This window comes from Nannobrachium achirus (genome assembly GCF_963921795.1).
Source record: "Nannobrachium achirus genome assembly, chromosome: 12".
Classification (NCBI taxonomy): Eukaryota; Metazoa; Chordata; class Actinopteri; order Myctophiformes; family Myctophidae; genus Nannobrachium; species Nannobrachium achirus.
Window position 1 is genome coordinate 52,154,574 of NC_137832.1, and position 13,713 is coordinate 52,168,286.

General features: G+C 41.8%; 1 protein-coding gene across 1 annotated transcript in view; it reads left to right on the forward strand.

Annotated features, from left to right (window-relative positions):
* atp8b5a (ATPase phospholipid transporting 8B5a) overlaps positions 1-13,713 on the forward strand; it is a 63,243-nt gene that overhangs the window by 18,451 nt on the left and 31,079 nt on the right. The window contains exons 2-4 of the mRNA XM_080738740.1: positions 5,769-5,860; positions 6,995-7,053; positions 12,861-12,974. Of these exons, the coding sequence (XP_080594866.1) occupies positions 5,818-5,860; positions 6,995-7,053; positions 12,861-12,974 (216 nt within the window). The 5' untranslated portion in view covers positions 5,769-5,817. The remainder of the gene's footprint in view (positions 1-5,768; positions 5,861-6,994; positions 7,054-12,860; positions 12,975-13,713) is intronic.

Below are 13,713 nucleotides of genomic sequence, written 5' to 3' on the forward strand. Positions count from 1 at the left end.
GATTGTCTTAAGTACCAGCTCTTAAAACACATATGGTGCCAACCCCGAGTTTCCCGAGTTTGTATTGGTACCACCACTGTGCCAACCCCGAGTTTCCCGAGTTTGGGCCGTTTTTGAAGAAAAAAACGTTTTTTTTTTTCAAAAATGTTTTTTGGACCTCCAGAAATGTGTTAGGCATGATCGCGATTGCGAAATTGCATGTTTAACCCCCATACCAACCCATTCTTTCAAACATGGCAGCCATGTTTGTTTACATCTGAAGAAAACATAATGGCTGATAAATCATGAATGCCTGAACGGATTTCCAAGCGGATATTTTTGTTTGAAAGCTGTGAACAGTGGGCACACACGTGGTGCATCATCTAGGCATGGGCGTGCACGATCCGTGCACTATAAATTACATGGAAGTCTATGGAGACCATGGCATCGCGGGACATTGAAGAGAAAAAATCATGGCACCAAAAAAGTTAAAGACCTGTCCTCCGACCACCAAACTTTTTGTCGGAAAACGTCATCGCTCGCATCTTCTGAAAAGCATTACCCCAAAGCTGCACGTCGGAAAGTCAGAACTCTCCGACGAAAGGTTTGGTGGTCGATGACAGTATGGACAGGCCTTTAAGTTAACTCATACCTCGCGATCCCCGTAGAGACCGTAGATTTCCCGCTGTACCGCGCTGCCATGCCCGTAGAGCCCGCAAAGTTTAATTAGCTTTAATCATTATGAAAGGATTAAAAGTATTAGCGCAGATTTTCGCTGATTCTGGCTCTTTAGGCCCGCCCCCCTAACTGTATCCGGTCATTTCCGGTCTGGACCGGATCCAGCTTTCCGTATCCAGTCTGAGCCTGGGCCATAGTCCCGCCTCCATTGGTTTACTGTGTAACAGAAGTGGAAGCTACTGGGCGATGGAACGCTCGTTTTTCAATCGGATTCTTGCGTTTGGAAACTTTGATCCAGTCTCTACACGCCTGGATTATGATCCCCGCACATATCGTGCGTTTTGTGCGCGAACGTGTCCACGTGTTACCATAGCGCACAGTTGGCTTTTTTCAATGCTTTTTCATGTAAACACTGGCTGATAAGCAGAGATACAGCGTGGCAACGGATATGTCTTTTTCAATGGGGTTTTTTGTATTCGAAAGCTTGTCACCGAGTCTACACGTCTACTAGATGAGTCGCGCACAGATTGTGCACGATGCGTGCGCGTGCCCACGTTAAAAGGTAAGGACAATTTGGCAGCTGCTTACTACAGCTATGTTTAAAATGGCAGAGAAAAAGTTAAGGCATAAGAGCTGGTACTTAAGATAATCAAAATACAGCCCTCTGGGTTTTACAGTGGAGCCAGGCAGACCAACCATTTTCTCCAAGTCTGGAATCTGGATCCATTATCACCTCGTTATGGAGGGGAAACCGGTGTCTCTGTTACTCCAGGGCAGTGCTCAGCCTGACGTGATGGCACTCTGTCCAATCAGGGGAGAGAACTCAAACAGGACACAGGATAAACAAGTGAAATTAGAGGTGATGAAACCAAAACCAAAATACCAGACAAATTCAGAACTGGAAGGCTGTGAAGCTCACCAGTCAACATTTCAGTTTCCACATCAACGTAAACGTGCCAGAGTTAGCTAAAGAGCTTTTCACCGTAGCCCCTGTTTAGGTTGTTGTGTTACACAGTGGTGCCAAAATGGTGGAGGTATGATTAGCCATGATTGCACGTTTGGTTTGCTTTAAAGGGATATTTCACTTTAAAAAATATATATATATACTTTTGGTCATTTTATCGTCTAATCAGACTTTTATGAACACCCTGGACAGTTTTTAATTTGATTCATTCAGTATTTAGATATTTGATGTAAATGCTATCAGTCCATACACACCCATTGTAACCAGGATAGATTCATTAAAAACACCCATTATCTTTTCTAGTGACTCATACTACCCTCCTAATACGTGAGCAGGCCGTGTTTTTTTGATAACTTTTCTAATTTATTTTTAATAATTCTTTGGGAAAATGGAAAAAATTCAATATAATAAACATTTTTTAAAATTAATGAAAAAGGTTATCGAAAAAACACGGCCTGCTCACATATTAGGAGGATAGTATGAGTCACCAGAAGTTTGAAGTTACAATGGGTGTGTATGAGGGAGGGGTACTGGAGGAGGAGGGCCAGATAACATTTACATCAAATATCTAAATCTGTCCAGGGTGTTCATAAAAGTCTGATTAGATGATAAAATGACCAAAGGTTTTTTGAAAGTGAAGTATCCCTTTAAGCCAGGGGTTTCCAAACATTTTTCAAAGGGGACACGTTAGAAAATATTAAAACACACAAGGGTTTACATAATGTACTTTTGGTCAGACTATAATAACAACGTCACATACTTATGCATCGCAATTACAATATTTCATTTAACTATCATCATCGATATTTAATATCAATGGTCTTTTGTCACATGTGCTCACATTACCAAATGAAACCAGACGTACAAGGTAGAAAACAAAACAAAATAGCCATTCTTTGACCCCTTCAGAAAGAGACAACAGGGAACAAGGAATCCTGACAAATGATACTATAAGATATTCTTGTTTGACGGTGCTGGAAGGCCGTTTATAGTACAATGTAGGAATGAAGCCGCGCAGGCCGTATACCATTTCTCATCGGGCCGCATTTGGCTCCCGGGCCGCACTTTGGACACCCCTGCTTTAAGCCATATCTCTTAAGTTTGAATTAAAGAGCTTGATCATTTCAGCAGGAAGACTATTCCAGCAGTGGGAGGCTTTAACAGAGAAGACTGTTTGCGTATAACACTTCTGTATTGCACAACACACAGCCACCTCTGCTAGGCTAGTTCGCCACTACTTTATGAAGTGTGAACTGACTCAGTGCTGCTGGAGAAGGTTCCAGCCCATTTAAAACCTTAAAAAATTAGACACACATCTGTAAAATGGTCATCAGAAATGCTGTGTAGGTGAGACAGTCATGGGACCAGGCCCCAGACATGGCCTTTCTAGGACCTGGATGGATCATAGCTGGACGCTAGTCATCCAGATAGGGGTGGAGAAGGAAGGGTGTATCCAACTGTAAAATGGTCATCAGAAAGGCTGTGTAGGTGAGACAGTCATGGGACCAGGCCCCAGACATGGCCTTTCTAGGACCTGGATGATGGCTTGATGCTAGTCATCCAGATAGGGGTGGAGAAGGAAGGGTGTATCCAACTGACTCACTTCTCTGTGTGGGAAAACATTTTCGAGGCCCAAGAGGCTGATGCAAACCCCATGCAAGCACCGCGAGTAGAAGTGAAAAAAAAAGGGACCGCGAATCACCTCTGTCTCGGGCAGATACCTTGTGTATCCATAAGGTTTCATAGTTTTTATGTAGTTTTTCAACATAAATTGATGCTCGATTTTATACGGTACTTCCGTCTGTGGATTTTATAAATATTGAATCAATGAATAGATGTCCGTCTGTCTGATGTCCGTCTGTCGGGTGGAAACCTCATTATGTCCAAAACTGTTACCTCTCTGAACTCGAATTCAAAAATAGCTAAAGTAGCAGATCTACAACTTCAAAAAGCTTGTAGAACTGAGAGGTGTCTGCCTGACAGCAACAATAACTTGGGTCATGCTTAACCACATAGCCACTTCAAACCTTATATAATTCGTTGACTGGGGCCCCTCAGGGCTCTTTGCAGGTTTGGGCCAAAGATAAGATGACAGAAGGTAGCTGATCAAGGCTCTGATCTAATCAAGCTGTCTGGTGGTCCAGGGTTGACCCAGGGATCAGCCTCTGCTCTTCACTTAGCATGCATGTACCTCTATATAATAAGCCAAAACTAAGTGTTGTCACTCCAAAGCCGTGAAGCTTACCTGCTGGGCTGATGGAACCACTGTACTTTGTCTCTGTGCAATAAATCGACCTGAGGAACACATCTGACTGCCTGCATCTTTAAACTTCTCTTCAGACAAGGCTAAGAAACAGCGTTTCGTACTGTGGTGAAATAAAAAAATACGTTTTTCACACAGAATATCTGTAGTGATAATATGGCCATACCTAACAGTAGATGGCAAAAAAGTGAAAACATGTGTTTTGTATTATAACAAATCACATTCCTTCCAGCACTATGTCCCTCCTTCCTGGACCGTTTCACTAGGAAATGCGTCACCATAAGGGAGTGGAGCAAGTGGAGAACTTCCGTTGCAGTGTCTTTAAGAACTCAGTCTAGATACAACAACACATAATCTATTTTCCAAGAATTTACCGATCTACAAACTCACAGCATATACAAGCTTTTTGAGTTTTGTCCACTCTCTGTGGACAAAGCCCCAAAGCCTTCTTCCTACTGTAAAGTAAAGACACTGTCTCAAAGCCTTGAAAAAGTAACTGGCTGAGTAAAAGCTGATGACTCCTGAATTGCTATTTGCTACATGTTCTTTTACAGAGTTTTCGGAAGGAGATGGAGGTGATATAACTACAAATTGACGTAATTTAGAACTTTTGCGGTTTCACAACCTTTTTTTCCAGAACTCCCCTGCACACCACCCCCAGATGTGCTGACTCTCCGAACTACTGTATAGTTCAGAAAGCTCGTCCAAAAGGGCAGTTTTTAAAGACTTCTGCCTTTAATTTAAAGAGGGAAGGAGTAGTCTACCTCATAGGGCAACTGATGGAAAATTGTATACTAGCAGTTATATGGCACTGCCCTGGTTGGCATGCATGTAGGATGTTGGTCTCAGCAGCACCACATGTTTAAATACTTGGTGTACTGAAGAGACACAATGTTTGCTTTGTGTGTGCAGTGTTGATATCAGTCTTATGAATACAATTACATTTAGTATTATTCATACTTTAGTCATCTATAATGTTTTTATTTTAATCTAGTTTTAGTCAACTAAATGTCATAAGATTTTAGTTGACTAAAGATGCTGTTGATCTGGTGGACAAGAATGTGTTTTGGCAGGCCTTGATGGCCTCTTAATGGCTGATTTTACACTTGGTTGAATGCTGAAGATAGCCGATCAACGCGTCACTGTTCAGTGCGTCAAAAGGCACCACTCACTTCACGCTGGGTGTGATTTTTTACTTCCATGGTGTTGTATTCATGATCCATCTCTTGGCACTACTCGTCGCAACGTTCAAGCGAATTTTGGTTCTGCGATGACATTGAAGTTAATTTTAAAGGTCTCACGACGTGCTGTACAAGACGTGTACTAAAAGTGAGCCCTGGCAGTTTTTTCTCTCTCTGTGTTCTGAGGGCTTTTGAGTTGCAATGAAAAAACACCTTCTGTATCCACAAGTTTCCAACGTGCATTGCGCAGAAGGCGTGTGGCATTTCCACGACGTGAGCTTGTATGTCTGCTGTTAACCGGATGTGTCCCACACGTAATTCTGCAGTAAATTCTGGTGGAAACAAAACAGGTGTTCAAACAATTCTACAGTAAATTCTGGTGGATATGCCTGCGGTTGTCGCTGTCGTTGAGGGATTTTTCCTGTCAATCATGGCCTCTGCTCCGCCCGTCAGGGAGAGAAAGAGAGGGGAGGGGCTTGGATGAGAGGGGGCAGGATTAATGGACTTTGACATCAATGTCCAGGGGCCAATCACAGCACTTTTCTGAGCCTAATTATTCAGAAAAAAACAGACCACAGAAAATCCACTGGATGTTGAAAGTTCGTTTTTTTTTGTTGTTGTGTAATTGAGGTCAGGAAACCTAAAAAATATAGAAAGAGAAACTTGACCTTTAAAAAGTTAACATGTGTTTCTCTGTTCACAGGGGGGTATGATAGACAGATAGAGACAGAAGAAGAAGAGGGGAAGAGAAGATGACGTTCTTTGGCATGGACTGCACCAGGAGGAAAGAGAGAGGTACATTACTGTAAATGATGCACTGTCCTGTGTTGCCTCTGAACTGAAGAAGTACTCAAAGTATCATAATAACCTACTGTAGAAATAATATGTTACAAGAACAAGTTCAGTATTCAGAATTTACTTGAGTAAAAGTACTGGTGTCAAAATGTACCAAAGTACCCAAACAAATCTAAAAGCTTTTGAACTTGCAGATAATATTTGTAGGTCTGAAGGGGTTTTGTAATAATAATCAAAATCTACAAAGTAACTATTAACTATAAGGTTTTCAAATAATGATAGTGTAGTAAAACTACATTATCCGCCTTTGAGATGTAATGGAATAGGAAGTAAAATCATTGAAATTGGAAGTACTCCAGTAAAGTAAAAACTACTTTACCTCAAAATGGTACTTAAGTGCAGTCATTTGAGTAAATGTACTTAGTTACTTTCCAGCACTGCTTCTAGTAACAGGAACGACGGACGCACAGGAAGACCATAAAGGTCTGTGTCATGTCACTGTACAGGGTTCCCACGGTCATGAAATTCCTGGAAATATTTTGAAATTAGATTTTTTTTTTCCAGTACTTGTAAAGTTTTGGAATTTATCAAGGGTCCTGGAAGGTCCTGGAAAAAATAGCTATGCATTGTCTTTGGTTATTGATTTTCTTAATACCTCTGAAATGACAAATTAAACATGGGCCAAATTGTCAAATATATAGAGGCAGAAATTGTGAAAATAGCCGATCTACATGCTCACGCCTCACAACGCGAGGCGTTGTGAGCATGTTGATCTGCTATTTTCACAATAGAACCAACCATGTTATACAAAATTCCTCAACTCTTAGTGCTCGTGCTGGGTCCCCAGTTAAAACATGATTTTTTCTGGGGTCACAGCCTGAAAAGGTTGAGAACCACTGGCATACACTACCTGTCTTTGGGCATTGCGCATAGGAGTAAGCGACCTGTTATTGAGCTGAATTATTGTTATATAGTCCTGGAAATTGGGTTAAATATTCTGGAAACGTTTTGGAAAAGTTTTGGAAATTAATTGGTAAAAATGTGTGGGAACCCTGACTGTAAGATGTGTAAGATGTTTTTGTTTTCTTTTAACAATGAACCTTGACCTATGATGCTGCGGTCCCTGGCCTTCAGAGCTGGAGAGGAAACTGCGTGCCAACGACAGGGAATACAACCTCTCTTTCAAGTACGCGGTAAGTAACCTCACTGTGTGTGTGTGTGTGTGTGTGTGTGTGTGTGTGTGTGTGTGTGTGTGTGTGTGCGTGTGCGTGTGCGTGTGTGTGTGCATTTTGTAGGAATATTGCTATGCCTTATTAAAGGACAACAAGGGTTCATATTTTAGATTCTAATTAGAGAAAAGAAAAGAGGAGTCTTAAAATGTTTCAATTTACTGCTTTCTATAGTTTTAGCGATTTTAACAATTTTGATTTCAGTGGATGGTGGCATGCGTACAAGTGGCTAAATATGTCTTTTCAGACACAATAAGCCCATTCCCAAGATCCGCCACAGTCTTCCATGGACAGATGTGACTTATGGGGGACAGTAGTGTTAGTTGTGCGCCGGTGTCGTGAACCAAGGATGGCAGATATCCAAGTTCTATAACTTTAGGGCTTTAGGGTTTTGTTTAATAAATTGCCAAAAAAGGTCAACGATTTTGTGTGTGTGGGTGTGTGTGTGTGCGTGCGTGTGTGCGTGCGTGCGTGCGTGCGTGTGTGTGCGTGTGTGTGTGTGTCTGGTCATTATCAGTAGACTGGCTCTCAGCCAATAGTAGGAGAACAGTGTACTGCTGATAATGGGAATTCTCCTTAGCAGTGATCTCTATTTTCCATTGTTAAAACTGGTTGCACACTGCTGCGTTTTTGTTGCGTTTTGGACAGCCGAAAACACAGATATTCGGCCGAAAACACAGATATTCGGCCGAATAGCAGTAGCAGTGTGTTGCAGCAAACCGTAAGAAAGCAGCTGCTGATGAAGAAATAATATTACATACCACAGTGTGTAGGGTGGGCGTATAGTCGTATACCCAAGTTATAGACTAGAGAACTCTTGATGACACTGATGATTTCATCCAAAATACCTGTAACTAAGGTTGGTCGATAGGACCATAGCGCGGTGAACATGTTCTCCCATGGTTCTCCCCACCGGGGGAAATGTGCATTGTACATCCAGTTATAGCATTCCTGAACTCGAGTATCCATGACGTGAGTAAGCAATAGGACATTTTTCATTTTGGGAGTGAACTACTCCTGGACATACAAGGTTTCCACCCGACAGCGACGATATGAAAAGGGTTGAGAACCACTGTTCTAGAGCGCACATTTCGGATGTGGTGCTACAGTATATGAGATATTCTTGTTATAGCGCCAGTTCTGGGTTCACTTGAACTGCGTTTGATATCCAGCAGCAGGTCAGTGTGGGTCACCTTGTGATGACAGAACAAGTGCTGACTGGATATTGCCGTCACGTATTATGCGCTCAGTGTGTTGCAGCAGACCGTAAGAAAGCAGCTGCTGATGAAGACATAATATTACATACCACAGGGTGTGTAGGGTGGGCGTATAGTCGTATACCCAAGTTATAGACTAGAGAACTCTTGATGACACTGATGATTTTATCCAAAAGACCTGTAACTAAGGTTGGTCGATAGGACAAACAATATATATATATTTTGGGCAATGCATTTTATATAGCGAATCCTCGAGAATTCAACTCTTCGATTATAGCCAAATTAAATGTGAAGGGCAATACAAAGCGTGCGTAAAATCAAAATGTTTATCAGTTTGGACCATTCTAATGATTATAACTAGGCAGGTTCTTTGAACTGATTTCTGATGAGTCTACTGTACTGAAACTGTATACGCCATACCTACTGTAGAACATGAATATTTCTTGCATTAAAGGGGTATTTCACTTTTAAAAAGAATGTGGGTAATTTTTCGTCTACTCAGGCTTTTGGGAACACCCCAGACAGTTCTTCAGTTGCTTGATTCAGTATTTAGATATTAAATACAATAAAACAATTAAATTAAATAAATGAAAAAAAAGGAATTGGAGTTTGAAGTTACAATGGGTTTGTATAGGAAGGGGGCATGTCTGATGAAATGAATAATGAAATCTCTAAATACAGAAACAAGCAACTTAAAAACTGTCTGGGATGCTAAAATTACTTTTCTTTATGTGAAATATCCCTTTAATCCAGATCTTTCAAGCGTTTGTTCACTCTCGTCTGGTACAACTTGGCTCACTCTGCTCATGACATGAGAGCATAAACGTGAACAGCATACCAAACAGGGAGTACACACGGTATGTAAACAGCAGAGTGTGTTTACATACCGTGTATGTACGTCCAGAAGACGTTTTTAGGACATTTTACTGTGGTTTCACTGTGGCTCGTCAAGAGCTGTTGGCCTCTTGATAAGACACACCTGGTACACAACAAATGCTTCCCAGCGCACAGTGGTTATCAAACATTTTTGTCTCAGGGCACCCCTGTAAATAATGTTTTCATCCACAGCACCCCCTGAATTATATTGTTACTTTACAGTACCTTATTTTTGTGACAAATATGTTGCGTAGAAGTAGTGCGGCAGTTCCGGCGTCGCAGCCGAGAGTGATCTACAAGCTCACAACGGTTGCATCTGCGACGCGACGTGAGCTTGTATGTCTGCTGTTCTCCGGATGTGTCCCACACATAATGCTACAGTAAATTCTCGCGGAAACAGGTTGATATAGGCTGAAAAAGAATGCACCGAGTACAGTGCAACTCAGGTTGCACCACCATGAGGTTTCTTTTTGCAGACAACAAACATAACAACAAGTATAAGTGGTTAAACTGAAGTTATTTTGATAAATTACAAATATTGACAAAATATCCTGCGGCACCCTAGGGTGCCACGGCACCCACTTTGGGAAACCCTGCACTAGACCATGGGTTCCCAAACATTTCCATGCCACATCATGAACCCCCAAATAGCCATAGCCTCTGGCTAAGAAAGAAAGAATAACACAGTAGCCCAAAAATAAAAGTGCTCAGCCTCTTTGGTTGTTAAGTCATTCCTAATTGTATTCATTCGAAAGCGGCCTTATTACCTATTACGTTTAAGCTTACAGTAGGTGCTATATTTTCATGACAAGCACTAAAGTTACTTTGAAATGATGTGCTCAATTTTCAAACTCTGTCTGCATGCTGATGATTGGTTGTCAAACGTAATATCTTGAAACGTGAGCACGTTTCCACCCGACAGCGACGATTATGAAAAGGGTTGAAAACCACTGTTCTTGAGCAAACTTTTCTGATGTGGTGCTACAGTATATGAGATATTCTTGTTATAGCGCCAGTTCTGGGTTCACTTGAACTGCGTTTGATATACAGCAGCAGGTCAGTGTGGGTCACCTTGTGATGACAGAACAAGTGCTGACTGGATATTGCCGTCACGTATTATGCTCTCTAATGGTCCCTGCCCAGGCCACATTTAGAACACGTATTGGCTTACTAACAGGAGTATGAATTATGAATTGTTTGGAGCAGTGCAGAGATTATGTGAGACAAAGGATGTGGCAGTCAGCAGTGGTGTAAAGTAACTAAGTACATTTACTCAAGTACTGTACTTAAATTACACTTCTGAGGATTTTCTTTTACTCTACTGAACTACTTCCAATTTTCAACTTTTACTTTTACTTCTTCTACTACATCTTAGGGACAAATGTTATATTCGCTACAATCATTTGAAAACTTTAGTTGCTTGTTACTTTGTGAATAGTAGCTAGAAAATAGACGATCTTCAAACTCACAATGCGTTGTGTTGCGACACATTGTGTGCTTGTAGATCTGCTATTATCTAAATATTTTAATACATTTATACATTTGAAAACTTGTGAAATGGAACCTTCTGCATTTTGTACTTTTACTGTTGAATTCCGTAGAGTCGAAACGGTACTATTACTTCTAACAGAGTAATTTCTACATTGCAGTATGGATACTTTTACTTAAATGAGAAATGTCATTACTTTTTCCATCACTGGCAGTCAGTCAGGTGGTTGGAGGACAAAGTCGTGTAGGAGAACAAACCAGTGGTGGAAAAGGTACTCAAAATGTATACTTAAGTAAAAGTATCAATACTGTAATGTAGAAATACTCCAAGTACAAGTGCTGAATTCAAAATTTACATTATTAAAAGTACAATAGAATTGATATCAAAATATACTTAACGCTTCCAGTGCCAGCCCCTAGAGGGCACCAAAGAATGCCAGACTTTCTCCCATAGGGGACTGCATTAGCATCCGGGGGCTCACGTTGCAGTGACGCGCGTGCTCACGTTCGTGCACGTCATGGAAAGGTCCCGGATGATAATGCTAACAGAATAGCTATTCCCATTTTGTCTTTTTAAAGATCATTTTTCGGCGATTTCGCCGTAAATAAACCTCGCGCCACATCCCTAAAAACACAATCCAGAGATATGGGCCTCCAAAGATGTGGTTTTTCATTGGATTCGGTGGCGATTCGCGGCGCCGTTCGCGGCTAACGGCCGGCATGGCGGCCCCCAGATTTGGAACACTGGATTTTAAATTTAGGCTCAGGCTTCAGAAGGCCTCGGATCATTTTATTCATTTCATTAAAAAAGCCGAACATGTTCGGGATAGGCACACTGGACGTCGTTCCGGAAGCGGCGCTGAACATTTGGTGAACATTGGGGGGCTCAAAAATGTATTTTAAACCATTTTTAATGGAATATATCGTCGGACCATGTAAAATGGCTAGCTGGCTAGCGTAGGACGAGCCAGGACCACCCACGACTCAACAAGCAGCTCAGGGTAAGTCAATTAATAAAACAAAAATTGTATTTGATTGAAATAAAGCCGAACATGTTCGGGATAGGCACAGAATAGGCTGCGAAAAGTAGAAATTACTCGTTATGCAGAATGTCCCATTTCACATGGTTTCAAATGTATACTGTGGGGTCTGTGTGGCATGGCCACAGTCTCACTGTAATCACACGGGACAAAATCAGCCCAATTAAAATGTTACATGGAGGACACATTCCCATAATTTCCTGCCTTCCTCTGTTTTCATTTAACTCAAATGGGGGGTCTGCTCATAATTCTGACCTCCAAATATTTTGACGTCCCATTAGTCCTACAAATGTTAGGTTAGTGTGGTTGGTTATCGTTATGGCACCGCAAATGGCACCAAGTGGACTCATTAGGGTCATTTTGGTGCCATTTGCGCACGCTCAGAGTTAAGGACCTGTATTGGTCCATCTTACAGCCTACCCCGGAAGCGAGGAGTGGATTCGAGGCAGGGTTATTGTAATAGGTTCACGCCCATCGCGGCTTGGGAGCTTTTGGCTGAGGTGCGCAGTCTCAAGCGGACTTGAGCAACGTGAGACACCGGCGAGCGAGCTAAAGCGATTTCGAAGTCCGCTTGAGCCGAGTCACGGACATTGGACATGGCATTGCAAAGTTCTGCTAACTTTCATCAACTCCTTTCATGCAAGGAGCTGAAGATTATGTTGTTGCCCCTATCCGTGTATTTTTCTATTTAAATTTAATTTTCTCATTTCATTAGTGGTCCTGGAGCTGGAGGCCTGTTGTTAGATGGTCCAGATTCTAGCACGCCCCTGTGCATACATATATTTTGTCCCATATACTACGGCAGTGTCTCAAGGGTAGAGTGGCCGGATGGGAACCGCAAGGTTCCCAGTTCGATCCTGGGCTATACCCCAGAGTTAGTGTCGAAGTGTCCTTGAGCTCCTGATGTGCTGGTCGGTGCCTTGCATGGTTTCCTCTGCCATCAGTGTGTGAATGTGTGTGTGAATGGGTGGATAAAAGCGCTACATAAATGCACCATTTACCATTTATGCATTTTCATAATTAGATTGACTCCAGTGCGATGATGATCAACTCAGCCGAGTTGAAATGAAAGGATCACATCATACAAATAAACAACTCATTTGTTTTCTCTCTTACTGTCTCCTCATCCATCCATCCATCCATCCATCAGACCAATGCCATCAAGACGTCCAAGTACAACGCTCTTTCCTTCCTGCCTCTCAACCTCTTCGAACAGTTCCAGAGGATCGCTAACGCCTACTTCCTGGTTCTGCTGGTGCTACAGGTGAGGCACAGTCACATGTCTTCATGCACGCACACGCACGCACGCACGCACACACGCACACACGCACACACGCACACACGCACATAACTTTAACAGAAAGAAAGATACATACAGTACATGTGTCACAGTTACAATATTTTGAAAAGGAATTCCCAATGCACTGCGGTGTGTGTATGTCATTGTACAAAATGAGCTATGTACACACTGACTATGGTCCCCTTGGTACCAAAGAGTACAAGAAGGTGTTTGTGTATTTGACGATCGTTGATCATGTTTGGCTAGAGCTGGAAACATGTGCAATAGTTTTTCCAAAATAGAATAGTGAACATAATTGCATAAAGGTTTGTAGCCTGCTCAGAAATATTATTCAGATTCTTTCCAGTGGCTTTTATCTGCCATAATACTCCTGTCAACTGTAATTTCCCTGTAAATGAATAGTGCCATTTTACCCATGGCTTCAGCTTACTGAATTATGACACAAGAGAGAAGTACAGTAGTCCAGCTGATATGTTTCTGTTATTCTTTTGTCAGAGGAAGAAGTACTTCAACAGATTTCCTCGCCATGTGGTGGAGTAGAAGTATAAAGTATCAAGAAATGGGAATACTCAAATAAAGTAAAACTAAAAATGTATTTAAGAACTGTACTTGACAAAAAATAACACCCAGTGTATGGACAGACACATGGACAGACAGACCAGATAATGGACAGACCTACACACAAGGTCAGTTGTTGGAGCGG